Below are 16,435 nucleotides of genomic sequence, written 5' to 3'. Positions count from 1 at the left end.
AGGCAGGCTGCCGGCTGGATGGACAGATGGACAGATGGAAGGACAGATGGGTGCGCGGTGGATGGATGTTAGTGCAGAGGTGCCCTGTCAAGCCACAGGAGGCGCCTCCTTGTAATGTTATGGGGGTAACCCACTGGGGCTCACACAGCAACTGTCATGACCCATAAAACACTGAACATGCTTGCTAGTTATAGTTAGTCTTTGGAGCCCATTTCTGTATTCCACATGTTAAAGTTTAATCCAGGGGATTTACCTAGAAAAATCAAACAGATGAACTGAATCTCTGACTCAGAGGTGCTACTGTTTTATCAGTGAGGATATGTTTTATCAGTGGGCGCAGGCAGACAGCAGGCGCTGCTGGGCATGCCCGGGAGCTTGGTGAGGGGCGAAGCGTCGCGTCCCAAGGCCCGGGGTGTGGGGCAGCCTGACGCCTGTGCCCTGCTCAGGAGCACATCCGCTCTGCTGATGAAGTCCAGCCCTTGAAGATTTTTTGATATTGTTTGGATGGAAGACAAGAAACGTGGCATATAGGGAACCATCCACTATCAGAAAGTTTATGGAGGGGACAGAATAGTGGGGTTGTGTAGGGGTTTCCGACCAAAGGTGATAAGGCCAAGCCAGGATATCGGGAAGTAGAGCTTCGTGTAAAGGGGATTGATTCACACTACTGGTTTTCTACAAGTGTAACCCCTCGGTTGGATGTTAGACTAACGTGCCTTTCTGTTCCTTTACTTTTATCCCTTTTTAGAAATTAGGTAGGCAAATAATTAGAAACATTTCTAATCCGAAGCGTCGTATCTTTTATAGCTACGTGACTGTACTGTGTCCAAGACACTGTTTATTCATGTCTCTTCAAAATGCTGAAGTATTTCCCAGGAGTTTTCATATTTCAGGTAACTGGAAGTGTGATAGTCAAGTTTTACTGTTGAAGACACTGGTGAAATACAAGCTTTTCAACACTATTTATTTATTTATTTATTTATTTATTATTTATTTATTTATGCACACAGCGCTGGGGTACAGGCCAGAGGTGCAGGGGTGGTGAGAGGCTTCACCGGAGACAGAGTGGGGAGCAGAACAGGTGGATTTACTGAAATGCACTGCTGAGGGGAGCAGCTGTCCAGGCAAGAGAGGTCTGCTGCGCCCTGTGGGTCAGCTTCCCTGGCCGGGATCGAACTCATGCTGAAGCGACTGCGGTTAATTTCCGCAGTGCTGTGCTTTATTTAACCCGCTGCACCACCAAGGAGGGCTCGTCGCTTTCCTTTGTTTCTTCCCAGCATGCACTGCTGTCTGTGTCCCCTTCTCATCCACACCCAGATTTCCAAAATCCTTCCTACCATTTCGCTGCAGTTCTTAAAGATGAACAGTAGGTGGCAGTGGAATTTCAAGCTCAAAGGGCCTTGGGCTCTGAGCGCTTCCGAGGGTGGAGTGGGAAACGGACCTGTCTGTGGAAGCTAGTGGTGAGAGGTGGGATTTTAGAAACACCGAAGCGTAAGTAAGTGCAGGGACCTTTAAAGAAGAGCACAGAAAATAATTCAAATACAGCTCGAGTGGGGATCATCAGGGTGTTTACTTATGATGCAGAATCTTAAGGGATAGAAAATGATGAGAAAGGAGGGAATTGCTGGAAATGTACATCAAACGAAGAACTCACCAAACAGCCTCTATTATCTGAGCCCTGGGACCTATTTCCTTACCTCCATACAAATGCCCATCTCTCCGTCCTGGCATTTTCTCTTTCCTCACCCCTCCTCTCCGTTGGTAGTGAATGTTACCTTTGAGGCGATTTGGCATCCCCTGAATGGATTTGTGGCCACTTGAATAGAGAATGTGTTTGTCTTTCTCTCATTTCAATGCCACTTTGTGTGGCTGCTGTAACTTTCATCTTTCTCCCTCTCATTCCCTCTCTTTTACTGTATGTGCTTTGTTCTTTGTCTTAATAGCAATATTCATAATTGGAGGAAGAGCCACAAAGACAGGATTGTGGAGCTGATGGAGTCAGTGCTAAGGGATTTCTCGGTTCCATTTTACCTACTCAGAGATGCTTTGGGGCTAGAGGGGTGGTGTCCAAGAGGTCACCTCCTCAGTGATCTCACTGTACCTCCCTGCAGCCCCTGGATGCTCTGCTGGGCCAGGCTGCCAGGCCCCTGGGTGTGGGCACAGTGCCCGCTGTGAATGTAGCTCCTGAGACCGAAGCTGTGGGCCGAGGTGGCCGTCAAGTGCTTGGCTTTCAGGCCACACTAGATCGGCCCTCGCTCATTGGACATCCATGAAAATTCTTTTTTTCCTTCCACAATTCTGGGAAGAGACATGAAGAGGGTGTTTTGTGATTGCGATGTGGACTCTCGAGAGACGACCTGTAGGCAGAGAGCAGAATCTGGTAGGGGCTTGGCCCAGGCTTGGCATGGGACGGAAGCTGTTTCACAGGGAGGATCTGGAACTCCAGGAGAGTGTGGAGACGGTGGATAATCCAGCCCAGGGACCAATTAGGGGTTTGGCGAGAGAGAGAGAAAGAAAGAAAGAAAAAGCAGGATGACCAAAAAAAGCAGGCAAGAACATTTGAATTTGCTTCAAGGCCACAAACCACAGGCTGGTCTTGCTCTCCCTGAGTTGGATGGAGGTGCACCCCTGTTTATGGGAAGCAGCGTTTTGGGGTTGGTCCTCAGCCCTAAAGCTGGAGGGTAAAGAGGAAAGCCATGTGCCGAGGAAAATAACGAAATTCATGTGAGAGAGCTTCCCAGTGCCAGCGTGTGCGCGCGGGGCTTCAGTGCCAGTGTGTGTGCCAGTGTGTGTGTGTGCACCTTCCAGCTGAGGGTTCTTTTGCACAGCTTCTCTCTCACCCTGTCCTGCTGCCTCTGTTTTCCACTGTAATTCTGTGCTGGGACCTGGCAATGTTGGGACGTTCTCCTCAAGCCGCAAATGGTTTGTGAAATGGTTTGAATGTCTCCCGAGCCCTCCTTCGCTGGCCACAGACCCGGAGAAACTTCACGGCTGAGTTTTTAGGCTGAGTCCTGCTCTTAGGCCAGTTGGGGCTTTGCTTGTACACACCAGCCCCGCTCTCTCCTGAACTTGCCTTGAGGCCTTTACCGTGACCCACCCCTTGACTCACTTCCCAGCAGGTAGGAAGCCTAAGTGGAGGCTGTGTGTTGGGGACACCAGGGAGGGAACACACGGTCACGTGTGGGTGTCTGTGACGTAATGTTAACAGTATAAAGCAGTATAGACCCATAATATAGTTCCCAGTATTTGTGCAGTTTACCCTCCATCTTGGGGAAAGACTAAACTGGACGCTCCATGGCCCAACATTTATCGCCAAGGGAGGGAATGATAGACATTCTTGAAGGAGGCAAGTTGGTGAACCATGCTTTTGAATTAAAACCACAAGATGCAAAGCAAAGCAAAATTCTGTATAAAGTTTTTTTTTTAAAGAATAGTTTTTTTAAATGCACATTATTAACATACACAGAACAGTATTATTTAAATAAAAATAAATCACGTGATAGGATGAGCCTGTAGATTTAGACCTTTAGCATTTCTGAAGGTCACCAGGCCTCCCTGGTGCCTCAGGGTTAATTAAGTCTCAGCACTGTCACCTCTATGGCCTGAATTCTGCCTGAGTTTGATCCCGGGTCACGGTGCTGATCCAGGGGCACAGCAGACCTCTCCTGTCTCCCCGCTGCTCCCCTCAGCAGTGTGTTTCAGTCAATCTGCCTGTTCTGCTCCCCACTCTGTCTTTGGTGAATCCTGTCACCCTCTAGCTTGTACCCCAGTTCCCCCCCCACACACACACACACAGAAAAAAAGAAAATATGTTGTCATTTAGAAAAGGAAGAAAAGGGTGGGGTAAGAGAGCGGATGGTAGGGTCTAGGTGAGTGGGTGGGGAATGCGCCACAGTGGTAATACCTGATGGGGACACCCCAATGTTACCTCACCAGTTACTTTAAAAATGAATAACCATGGTGAGTCCTGGGTCTTAGTGCTGCGCAGGGTCTGGGGCTGTGGTTGCAGCTCCGGACACACACACTCACACGTACTCAAACACACATTCTGTCACACACTCACACACACACACACACTCTCACATACACACTCTTACACGCACACTTGCTCACACATACACATACACTCACATACTCTCACATACATTCACACAGACACTCACACACGCACACACAGTGGGTGCTTATGTCCTTCCTGAGAGTCTTCCTGCGAGTGCACATGCCCTGCTAATATGCTGGACTGCAGGAAGTTGTAGCTGTGTTGCAGTGGATAATTTCAGGCGTAGCGCCTAGGGGCCTAGGAGACATTGCCTGCAGCTAATGGCCTTCAACACACATTCTATTGAAGTTCCTCACTGAGAATTCAAGTGATTTTTGCTTTATAGGCTTGTGTCGATTTCAATATAAAAATAGTTTTACCCAGTATATTCAATTACCACATCCAGTTACATGATATGAATTATTGTACTACTTTTTAAGGTTCGATGTTATTAGCCATAGTATATATTATTGTAATCTAACTCTGCCATCTTAAGAAGCATTGCCTTCACGCAGAAGGAGAAAAAAACATGAATATTCTACCAAGCAGTGTGAACATTGGGAAGGGAACTTTCAACAAATCTTCAAATAAAAATTCATAGAAAAGTAAATAAAAATAAAAAAGGAAAACACTTCCACAGTGCAGATATTTTGACGAGATGAATAATTGAACAAATGCATATTTAATAATTCAGTAAATGACTTATTTTTTAATATATGCTTAGTTGTTATTTTTCACCACTCTTCACCTCCTCTCCAGGTCTGGTGCTGACTGAATGCAAAACAGGGCCCAGCTTTTCCCATAACTCACTCAGACCGCAGGCCACCTTTGCTGCTCATGTCCGCTGTCTTAGGACTATTGATTCCTCCATTTCATCGTTCAGTTTCTGCTCACGCTCCTTCCTCCCTTCCTGCCTTTTCTACTTCTGAATTTCAGGAGCTCTGTAAGCAGGTCTCCTCTCCCTGTAACCCCAGCCTGTGTATTTGTTTGCCAGCAGACCCTCGTCTGCCTTCTCCTCGTCTTGCAGAGATCGCAGGCTGGGTCCTTGCTGTACATTGCTCCTGTTTGCTTGTGAACGACTTCATTTTGAACCCCTGGTTGGGGCTGGATGGCTTAACTTTGGGCCTGTGGTCTCCGGTACTTCTTGGCTCCACCTGCACGGGGCGACTCCACGTGGGAGCGGGGTTCTCCGGTGTGTGTCCGGGGCCTGGTGAGTCTCCAGTCCTCGAAGGTCAGAATTCTCTGCCTGCATCTCCCTGTCACTTGGTCCAGTTTTGACTTGGCAGCTATTCTTAAGATCCCAGCTTTGGGGCATCTCTAGTTTACTCAGACGATGTTCCTTTGATGTTTTCATCCTCTGTTATTTTTCTACACTCATTGAAGAGCACATACATTAATGTGGATGTTTTGCAGCAGTCCTGAACTTGTCTGCTACCTTTAATGCTCTTTTAGTGTCTGCGCTTCACACCCTGTTCATTTAAAAGCACGGAGAACGGGAGGTTTTGTTGCTTCAGCTGCTGGCTGCCCTGGGCTTGGAAGCTACTTCACAAGCACTTTGAAAAGGCCCCTCTGGTCCCAGATGAAGCAGCCCCCCACCTTTTAATTCTCTCGCCCTTTGTGTCTTTAATACCAAGCCAGTTGTATGGCTAGTAATGTATGGATTTCCTATCTGTCCTTCTTCTCTTTTCTCCATTTTTACCTGGAATTCTCCTTTCTTACCTAGAAAACATTCACGTATCCTTCAAAGGCCAGCTCAGATGGTGCTTGGCTGTAAAGCCTTTTCACTCTTTGGGGACAGAATTGGTCTCCCTCTCTTTTATGCTGTCTCTTTACTTCATACAAGTTGTGATCATTCCCGTGTTTGCTCACCTATTTTTTTCTTGACTATTGAAATTGACACCCTGTCCATTTTTATAGCCTCACTACTTGGCACAGAGCCTGGTACTTCATAGGGCCTTGGCTAATAATTATCTTTCAGGTATATGTCAACATGCATATGAGATTCAAGCCTGATCAATAGTGATCAAGGGAGGAGGGAGGGGAAGGAGAGGAGGGAGGAGGAGAAGACGATAGGAGAGAGTATTAAATAAGCAGGACTTGAGTTTTTATCTTTGTTGTTTCACTTTGCTGCCTTTGAATGAAATGTAAATACATGCGAAAAAATACCTAAACATAGCAAAATCAAATCAAAATAGTCTACAGGCTATTAAAAAAGTCAAGTAACAAGGAAAGATGTGAGGAGAACTCTCAATCCTGGAGTTACTTGAACGCTAGTGAGAGTTTACAGCCTGAGCACACAGGTCATTTCCAAGATCTAGCGCCTGTAGAGAAGAAACAAACAGACTGCGAGAAAACCACAAGTCTTTTAGGTGCGGTGAGAAGAATAAGTGAACTTTTGCACAATCCTCCGTTTTCAGGTTGAGGAAGATTATCTGCTCCTGGGACTCAACCTCCATTTTTAAAATAACGACTTGTGTTGCTGATTTCACGATATTTCTTCTCTCCTGAGCTAAGTTCTATAAAACTTTTTATGCCCATTTGCAGCCATAATGGATGATGTGCCTGTCTCCCTAGTATAATTTAGTGGTTTGTTATAGTGAAAGGTGAAATACAGAGTGAGGATTGAAATACTCCATATGTCTTTAAAATTCCACAAATCCAGGAGTGTGGGAGACATTCAGCACAGACACTCAACATGACTAATCCTTCGAAAACACCCTGAAATCGATCGTCCTTCCCCACTGGCCAAATGCAACCCCTTGGGGCTTTAACAGAGCCATCTGGAATTTGTCAGGTTTAATATTAGTGCTTTGCCTTTACAGAAAGGCAGCAAAAGCTCTGCTTCTCGAGCCCGCTGCCTGAGACATTTAGATGTCCAATGGCTGGGATTTTTCTTTGTTCCTCTAGTTCTATGAAAACTAAATTGTGAACGATCCAGACATGTTTTTGCTTACTTTTCACCAGAAAACACCAGGTGTGAAGATGTTTCCTTGCTTTTGACTCTTATTTTTTCATGCCGTAGGTGGCTGAAGAAATTATCTCCTTTTATTTTAAATACACCTCTCTCTAGCTGCACCTTCCAACCCCATTTCACCTCTGTTCAACGCCTTCTCCTCGGTTTTTCCAAGCAGTGAGGCAGATGTTGGTATCTCTGTGGTATCTTTTTGGAGGTCTTTGGCTCTGAGAGGCCCATTTCATCACCAGTCTGGAGTGTCAGTCTCATCTCCTAGACTCTTCTTTCCCAGATGACCAAGGATGTGGCCACCATGCCTTGAAAGGTACTTTGAAGGTGACATGTTGTCTTCTGGGTCTGTAACTAGACACCAGCCTGACAGTGCTAAATTAATTCAGCTCAGTACATTTCAATCAGGAGACTACCCTGCTATAAAAAGATAATGGTGGTTGTCAGGGAGCTAGCAATCGAGTGGGGACACAGTGACATGGGAGAACTTCAGGGAGAGCCTGGATCTGCTCCGTCTGGAGTGGCAGGTGGCATTTGTCAGGTAGCTCAGTCTGCTGCGATGAATCAGGCATGTAGTAAGCTCTCTCTACTGCTCCCCGTGTCTCTCCCAGACATTAAATCCCTCCCTATAAAGCTCGAGACCCCATGCTCCCACAGGTGAAGTCTGCTTGAAGTTCCATAGGTTGAAATGATTAGATACTTTGCCTGTAATGGAAGTTCAGGGACCTCTCCCCTTTGCGACTGGACTTTATACTTAACTGTTCACCTCCTAAGTTATCATGCCAACCCCCTGCACCCCAAATTTGTCATTGTGTCTTACAAAAATCAGTTATGTTAATGGGTAGCTCTCTTATCACACCTTGACATTTGTCTTGGTTATCTCCCTACATGGACTCCAGCAGCCTGACTGCCCCAAGGACAGACTCCCCAAAACTCCCTCCTGCATACAGTATAATGTGTCATTTGCTCCCCAGAATGAGTTAGTCGTCAAGGCTGTATCTTTCAAGCTTGAGGGGATTCATCTATGATTTGTATTATTCAAAGTAACTCAATTAGTGGTCAGCTGAGGAGGAAAAATAAATTTTATTGTAAAGGGCCCTATGGACTGTCATAATTAGAAGTGAACCCCAAATGATAGGCAGAGTCGTCAATCTGTAAAAATTCTGGGGGGGCCCCCGATCATTGCCTTCTTGTCTTATCTTGGTTCTTACATGTTTAGAAACGTAAGCTCAGCATCTGGGCAGTCTGTCATGTTCACTCAAATGCTAAACTCCACAAAGATTGGAACCCTAAAAATGTAGTGATAAGGGAATATGTCAATTTCTTTTTACCTAGAACATTCAATCCAGTGATGGTTTATAAGCTTGGCATTTTCTCTAGCGATCCCTGCCTTGAGACTCAGTGATGTTCCAGGATTTTATCCAATACTGCTTTTATACAAGTTCCCTTCTTGTGTGATTCATCCAGGCTTAACTAAGCTTGGGGCAGCTCTGGAAGACCATACAGTAGACTGACATTTTAGTAACCCCTAACACCTACCTATGCAGGTAAGCTTTGGGAGTTATCGAACAGAATGTACCCAGTAGCTAACCCATCAATTACGCCATCTACCATGTTGCATTTACTAACTGAATTTTGGGGGTGTAACTTTTATGAGAGTATTCTTGATGATTGTTGTGCTTCTATCAGTATCATTTACAGAAGATTTATCATGCTTATTATCTCATTTTAGGTCACCCGTCTCTTCAGAAGATCACGGTAAGAATCTGTCTTATTTATACTAATTCAGAATGAAAAGTTCAGCTCTGGTCCTTGCATTTCACTGTCAGAGGGGAGAATTACTTAAGGAAATGTTTCTAAGATGTTGGTCTTAGATTTTTTTGTTTGAAATGTCAAGCCCCTTTAAAACTGAATTCACCTGATCTAAATTTGATATGTTATCTTCAAATGTGTTACAGCCATTTTGATTGACAAACATCACAAAGCTAAATGTCCTCTGCGTAATTGCTGTCTCATCATAGTAGCCACGTTTTGTGGCTTTGGGCAGACTAGCCATATAAGCCTCTGAATCACCGATTTCTGTCTTTAAATGGGGGGGTTGGTAATAGGCTGTCCAAGAGCTGCATCCAGGCTGGACACTGAAATTTCCAAAGGTGTCTGAGCCTGAAGTGAGGCTGATTGATTGGTGGTTTGATACTTGGCCAGCTGGGTCATTTGTTTGCATGTAAAAGAGAACTATTTCAATTCAAATGATAAAATGTATAATTTCGTCATGTCAAAGTTTTGGAATTACTTATTCAATCTATCATTCAGAAATGCCCATTAAATGTCAACAATGGGTCAGTTGTGCAATTTAATGATGGTATGCAAATATGCCGTTAGCATGATAGGCAGACAGCGATGTGCCAGAATGTCTCCCCTTTTTATGTGCCTGGTGAGGGGGACATGGGGAGCCATGTGGAATGTGGCATGCCTCCGACAATGCAAAGCCAAAAGTCAGTAGCCTTGTCAAAGAGGAGTAACCCAGGACTGTGAGAACATTACTGGCATTCCCCTCCATGCAAGCCCACTTGAGACAAATATGCAATTATCCACGCAGCCAGCCAAGAAAAAACCAGGAAAACTGCTTTAAGCTGCCTTCTTCATTTCCTTGCTCCCACCTGGGCATTAAATCTCACCCCTGTGTTTTTTAAATTCCTTTTCAATTTCTCTTCCATCCCCAATACTGTAGGGCCGTCCCGTGTCTTACTTGAACTTTTGAAATTGGCTTATAGCTAGTAATTATACCTCCAGATTTCCTTCTAGTTCACTATACATAGACAGCACCAAACTGGTTGTTACATAGTAAAAGTCTACTCCCCTTGTCTGTTGGATGAGATCATTTAAAAACGCCAGTGCAATGCAGAAGAAAATTCCAGATGGAATTCTAACATTGTATTTTCATTTGGAGTAAAAAGTCCGAAATGATGGAATCTCTTGTTGCTTTTTGGCACCTTCTCGCTCCTATCCATGCTCTGTACTTTTCCTGACAGGAGGCTTCTCTGCCTTGTGCCATAAGACAGTGTATCTTGCAGTTTGAGACCCTATTGAATGCCTCTTCTTCTCTGAGAGCTGTCTTACTGTCTCACCCAGTTATCATCACAACACCTGTTTTCTTCATTCCAGAATTTCACACTCAAACTTGACAATTTATCTTCTCCTCCGCCACACCGTAAATTCTATACTTTAGATGCCCACCAATGGCAGGCATTCAAAAGATGTTTATTAAATGAATGAATGAAGGAATTGGAGAGGGAGCTTTAGACAGGATTGGTCTGTAGCTACATCATTAAAATTGGTTCTGAGACTGTGGTGAGTTTGTATTATACTTATAAGAAGAATAGGGCAAATTGTATTCAGTGAGAACCCGGCAATCAACCAGCTAATGATGACACATAGTGAAGACTCTTTGCTCCTTCGCGTTGCTGTGACTAGGTTTTGTATTGTATAATTCGATGTTCTTGTGCTGAGTTCAAATGATAAACTGGAAACTTGTGTTTTGTTTTGGTTTTGAGCTAGCATTCCCTTTAGTGACCATGGCTTAATCCTTTGTAAAGGTGAGACTTTTGAGTTGCAATCCTATAGTCCAGTAGGAAATTTTAAAGGGTTGTGGAAACTGTCAGTGGACATAAGTTGGTATCCTTTGGACTCCTAAAGGTGACAGTCTTTAGAAAGACGTGCCCAGTATTAACACCTTAGAAATGATTATTCTAAGAACTGATACGTGTGAGTAGATGAAGAAACAGCAACCAAATCAGAAATCTTTTACCTTATCATGACTTAAAAAAATTACATGTCTATTCCTCTTATTTTGATTCCATTACTTATTTTGATTCTACATATAATTTATATAGAATATAAATTATAATTCTTATTCACCTGATCTTATCTAACTTTCATCATCTTCAGCGCATGTATCCTTGGAAAAAAATATTCTTATAAAACTAAGACTTTCTACCTGACACTCATAATGTTTTCTTGGGTCTGTACATTTTGAGGCTTCATATTTACTGTGGTTATCGCATAAAACTCAAATATCGGGTCACAGGCTTATAGGTGTGCTCAGTAATGACACTGAAGTGTAGCTGTCAGAAGGGTCAGAAGTAGCGTTTTTACTTTCTCGAAAGTCCTGGTGACGCAGCACAGCGCAGAGGGCCGATGGATCTTGAAGCTGGAAGGCCTGCGCTCTTGCTTTTCCGTTTCGTTTTCTATTTTACTTCCCTCACTTTGCTCACTGGGTATCCAAAATGGACTTCATTCTGGGAAAAGCCCAGTCACCCTGGCATTCTCAGCCTCACCGGTTTCCCTTTCATAGAAAATAGACTGGAAGATGTGGCTCTGTCATTCACCCTCTCAAGTTCGGTTACTTTCTCTGTAAAACGGGCTCTCTACACCCCCCACCCCCACCCCGTGGGATTGTTGTGCATCAGCCAGAAACCACCTGTGAGATCTCTTTCCAGTCTAAAAGTTGAAAGTTTCCAAAGGAACCTCTGCCATTGCCCACCCAGGAAGCAGGAGGAGTGTGGGTTCCCCGAGCATTGGGGACCCCAAACCCCCTGCCTTTGAAAAAGCTCCTAGATGCAGGCTGGAGAGGAGCCTTGCGCCTTCCCCATTATTATTAAATATTAAATTTTCATCAGAAACCTTTTTATATCTGAGTGAGGAGGAGGAGAAAGGTCAGCACACAGATCAGCTTGTGGTTCCCTTCTAGCTGTGCCGTCACACAGAGTGGATGGCCCGAGCCCTACGGGCATGTGACTGCTCCTATTTAGGTAACAATATGGGAGCTGGCCCCTGCATGAAGGTTGAAAGAAATGGACGCCTGCTTCGCGCACTCCCACCACACTATTTCGCTTCCTCTTTCTCAACTAACACTGCCCAGTAGATGTGTTACCCTCAATTTGATAGTCAGGGAACCAGGCTCAGAGCTTGCAGTAACTCGCTTGCCATCACACAGCTAGTAAGAGATAGAACTAAGTTCCAGATGATGCTAACCTGCAGCTCTTGCTCATTCACACATACCCCCAGGGAACAAAAGACACCACTGTCAGCATTAAGTCGAATGGATAGAATTAGAGAGAACAAATATTTTCCTCTAACAAGACTTTATTTACTACTGTGTAAGTAATTTCTTCTTAATGACAAAACAGAAGGGGAAAAAATAACAACTTCTCCCTCCTGCTGGGAATGATTTGTCCCTGTAGAAAAAAAAGTAAATACCAATGTCACATTCTCTCATAATTAGTTAAGTGAGTGAACCCCGAGCTTCAGGGAAACCCGCCATGCGAAGTCCCAGTGGAAACATTACATTTTACTGTTACATCTGGACGCCGGAGCCACTCCCTGTCAGGAGATAAGCCTGGCAGTGATGGATTGCCCGCCTGGCCTTTCCTCGGAGTCAGGCCCTGCCACTTCATCATTTCAGTTCTGGGGTGCCGGGAGCCTCGCCTGCGCGGAGCCGGGTTCTGCCATCTTAGCTGCTCCTTCGACGGCCTCCCGGGACAGCCTGGGCTGGCGCCTGGGTGACGCGGGCGCTCTGGCGGCCCCGTCCTCACCCGGACCCCGAGCACCCTCTTTGAGGCCGGTGCCAACAAGCTGGCCCCTGGGGCATCTGCAGGCGGCACAATCCCAGCTCCCCCATGGCGCTGGGGTTTTGTTGCCTCACCTTAACGCTGTGGACAAAGGCAGGAGCAGGTTGGGGCTCGCGGGTGAGCCCACGTGGGCTGCAGAGCGTTTCCAGTGCAGCTGACTGGGCAAGGAACGCGCAGGGGGAGGGTCAGGCGAGGCCATGGGGAGGCCAGGGGAGGTGGAGGAGGCCAGGGGAGGTCAGAGCTGGCAGACTGCAGGGCCTGCTGCTGGCTGACAACTTGCAGTTTTTCTCGCTGATGTAAATATATGGATTATATGTAATTTTCCTGGAAAGGGAGATAATAGATACTATTCAGTAAAGTGTATGCAAAGTGTTGCCTCAGTTTAAATAATAACAGAAGGAGCTGCTACAAATGTCGCTCCCCCCTTCTCGCCCCCCCAAGAGAAATAGAGAAATACATAGCATCTGTAGTCACCACAAGCCCCTGGCTGGCCTCTCCGTCCTTCAGAGAGAACCGCTGTTTTTGCTCCTTTGTGAAGATTTTCCTTGTGCCGGCCTCTCCTTTTCCCTGCTCAGGGCCTGTTCTCCCGCCTGTGGGCCTCTCTGTCTTTCTTTTCATGTCTGTTAACAAACAGAATAAATGTTTAAGTCTGACCTTTTATTTACCTGGTTATCAACACCGTTTGTTCTCTGCCACCATAAAAATCTCCAAGATTAAAAACTAGTTCTGCACATTAGTGACTTTAACAAGCCGGTGTCTGTGCATCTGTTCTCACTGAAGTGTCAACCATGCCGCCTGGGGCTGGAGGGAGCCGACCCCCAGCCGGCCGCAGGCCTCTGCCATTGCCCTGGCTCCCAGGTAACTTACTGGTGTCTGACATAACAGAATGCTTCAGAGTCATCTTCCGTGTTTCTTGCTCAGGACGTCATTTCTCTAGCTTCCTTTATTGAAAAGTACGTTTTAGTTCCAGAATGTGTGCACGAGGGTCTAGGCCCCTGTCCCTGGCCCTGCCTGCTGATCACAGCTGAGCTGGACAGATGCACACACACGTGTGCAAGTGGTAGCTTGCTTCCTCACCTCCCTGCTCCAGTCCTGTCCTCACTCTCCCAGGCCCTTCCTTTACTCTGGGGCTCCTGTCCTGCTCAGTGTCGCCGCACTCAGAGACGGCCCCCACTCTGGGCACCGTCCAGAAAGAGCCCTCGGTGGCCGGTTACAGCCAGTGCTCTGGGCACTCCTGTCCTGTCTGAGGGCCCTGTGTTCCTTTGCCATGGGAACGGACAACCTCCACCATTTCCACAGCTTCTCCTCTGGGCCGCTGTGCTTTTCTCAGCCTATCAGCTGCCCGGTTCCTCTCTCCCTGCAGTGCGGATGCTCAGAGAGGACACAGGTCTCTCCAGCCCTTTGTAATTTTGAGGTTTATAAGGAGAACTTGTGACCTGGTTTTTGTTGTCTAGGTTAACCCTGTGGTTTTGTTTTTGTGTTACCTTGGTCTTTGTATATGTAAAGGCTCAGAATAGTCAAAAAGTCTGCGGCAACTCTTCCACTGTCTTCTCACTGCTCCCGATTTCTTTTTAAATCCAGCAGTTTGGTTGTTGACGTTGTTAGGAGTTTGGTCTGTCTGTTTCATTTCCATTACTATGAAAAAGGAAAGTGCCTACTCAGCTTTGTTCAAATAAAAGTCAAACATCTTGAGAATTACATTTTTTAAAAAGATTTATTTATCTATGCGTACAGAACTGGGGTACAGGCCAGAGGTGCAGGGGCAGTGAGAGGAGTCTCCAGAGACAGAGCAGGGAGCAGAACAGGCAGATGGACAAAAGTACACTGCTGAGGGGAGCAGTGGGAAACAGGAGAGGTCTGCAGGGCCTGTGGGTCAGCTCCCTGGTGGGGGAATCAAACTCGTGCTGAGGCAGCTGAGGCCAGCTTCATAGTGCTGTGATTTAATCAGTTGGGCTACCAGGGAGGGCCTGAGAATTACATTTTATTTAATTGAAAAAAAGGCATTTATTGAATATTTTATACAAAATTTTTTTGTGGGTACAATTTTTAAAAAATAATAGTTGTTTACATTGTTTTGTGCCTTTTCCACCTCATTTGTAATCCCCATGGACTTCCCATCACATCACCATAGTCCAGTGCACTTCCCCAACCCCCGGCCCCTGTCTAAATTTTTGAACCCATTCCGCATTCCACCCCTGTAAAATGTCTCCGGTATATAGTTATTCATTATTATTATTATTATTTCCCCTGGTCTTACTCCTGCTATGAGGGCAGTAGAGGTGAAACCAGCCAGTATTTTTCTTCTTTCTGGCTTATTTCACTAAGCATGACCCCTTCCAGCTCCATCCATGTTGCTGCAAAAGGCATGAATTTCTTTTTTGATTGCTGAGTAATATTCCACTGTGTATATGTACTGCATCTTTTTAATCCAGTCATCTCCTTTTGGGCATTTGGGTTGATTCCATGTTTTCTCTATTATAAATAAAGCATCAATAAACATGGGGGTGCAGGTGTCTTTTTGAGTCAGTGCTTTTGTGTCTTTTGGGTGGATACCTAGGAATGGGATCGCTGAATCATATGGAAGCTCCATTTTTAGCAGTTTGAGAAACCACCAAACAGTTTTCCATAGTGGTTGTACTAGTTTGCATTCCCATTAGCAGTGTAGGAAAGTGTTTTTTTCTCCACATCCTCACCAACATTTGTTGCTACTAGTTGTTTTAAGATGTGCCCCTCTCACTGGTGTGAGGTAGTATCTTGAGAATTACATTTTTTAAAAAATTCCTATGATGTCACCAATAATTGATAAAAGATAATTGAATTTTGGATAACTAAAGTTGAATGGACTCATGGTCTGGTTCCTTGTGTCTTAACAAGATAATTTCAACTAGTCTTTTGAAATTTTTGACATACTATGTTCTGATGCATACTAACAAGTTTAGCATTTATTAAAACTTAATAAGTGCAAGGCATTCCTAATGTCTGTTCTGTTGAGATGTAGAGAAGTTAAATAGTTTAAGGTTGCACCTGACTCCTATTACTTAACCATCTACTCTAAATGTTTTACATATATTTAACCTTTAAATAGTCACAGTGCTATTACTATTCTCATTTTATCAATAGGGAAACTAAGGCAGGAACCTATTGGTGACGTTTCTGTAGTCAGGCAGCATAGCTAGTAATAGTTAGAGCGAGGACCAAACTCAAGTAATCTAGCGATTGACCCTGTTCTTATCCATTTTTCTACGTCATATGAATGAGACTTGAGCTCACTGAGTAAGAAATAGTGATTCTTTTTGTTGACTGCGGGCCTCATGATTATGGGTCAAGTTGATTACTAAAGATGAGATTGTTTTATATTAGTGAATTGACACAGAAGGAACAATTTAAATATATATTCCTTTTTAAATTGACATACAGCATTTGTTAGTTCTAGGTGTACAATATGATGATTTGCTGTATGTACCTATCATGAAATGATTTTCACAATTTATCTAATTAACATCACTATACAGTTATACATTTATTTTTCATATTATGAGTGTCTTTTAAGAGCCACCGTCTCAGCAGCTTTCAAAGGCTCATTATAGTATTAACTGGAGTCATCATGTTGGACGTTATTACATCCCTTTAACACTGTGATTTACATTCGGAAGTTTGCACTTTTTGACCCTTCACCCTTTGTTCACCCCTCCTGCTCCCGCATTCCTTCTGGCAATTTGTTCTCTATCTGCGACATTGCTTGTTGTCTTCTTTTGTTTTTGAAGATTCCACATATAAATTCATACAATACCCATCTTTTCTCTC

At 44.7% G+C, this 16,435-nt stretch overlaps 1 protein-coding gene across 5 annotated transcripts in view; it reads left to right on the top strand.

Moving 5' to 3' along the window:
• The window catches only part of DGKI (diacylglycerol kinase, iota), a 276,637-nt gene that overhangs the window by 221,180 nt on the left and 39,022 nt on the right, over window positions 1-16,435 (top strand). For all 5 annotated transcript variants that reach the window (XM_012720852.1, XM_012720854.1, XM_012720853.1 and 2 more), the window contains one exon: window positions 8,734-8,759. In XM_012720852.1, coding sequence (XP_012576306.1) covers window positions 8,734-8,759 — 26 coding nt within the window. The remainder of the gene's footprint in view (window positions 1-8,733; window positions 8,760-16,435) is intronic.

Source organism: Condylura cristata, unplaced genomic scaffold, assembly GCF_000260355.1.
Source record: "Condylura cristata isolate star-nosed mole 26May11 unplaced genomic scaffold, ConCri1.0 scaffold00005, whole genome shotgun sequence".
Classification (NCBI taxonomy): Eukaryota; Metazoa; Chordata; class Mammalia; order Eulipotyphla; family Talpidae; genus Condylura; species Condylura cristata.
Note: the sequence above shows the minus strand (reverse complement) of the source record. Positions and strands in the feature narration are given on the sequence as shown.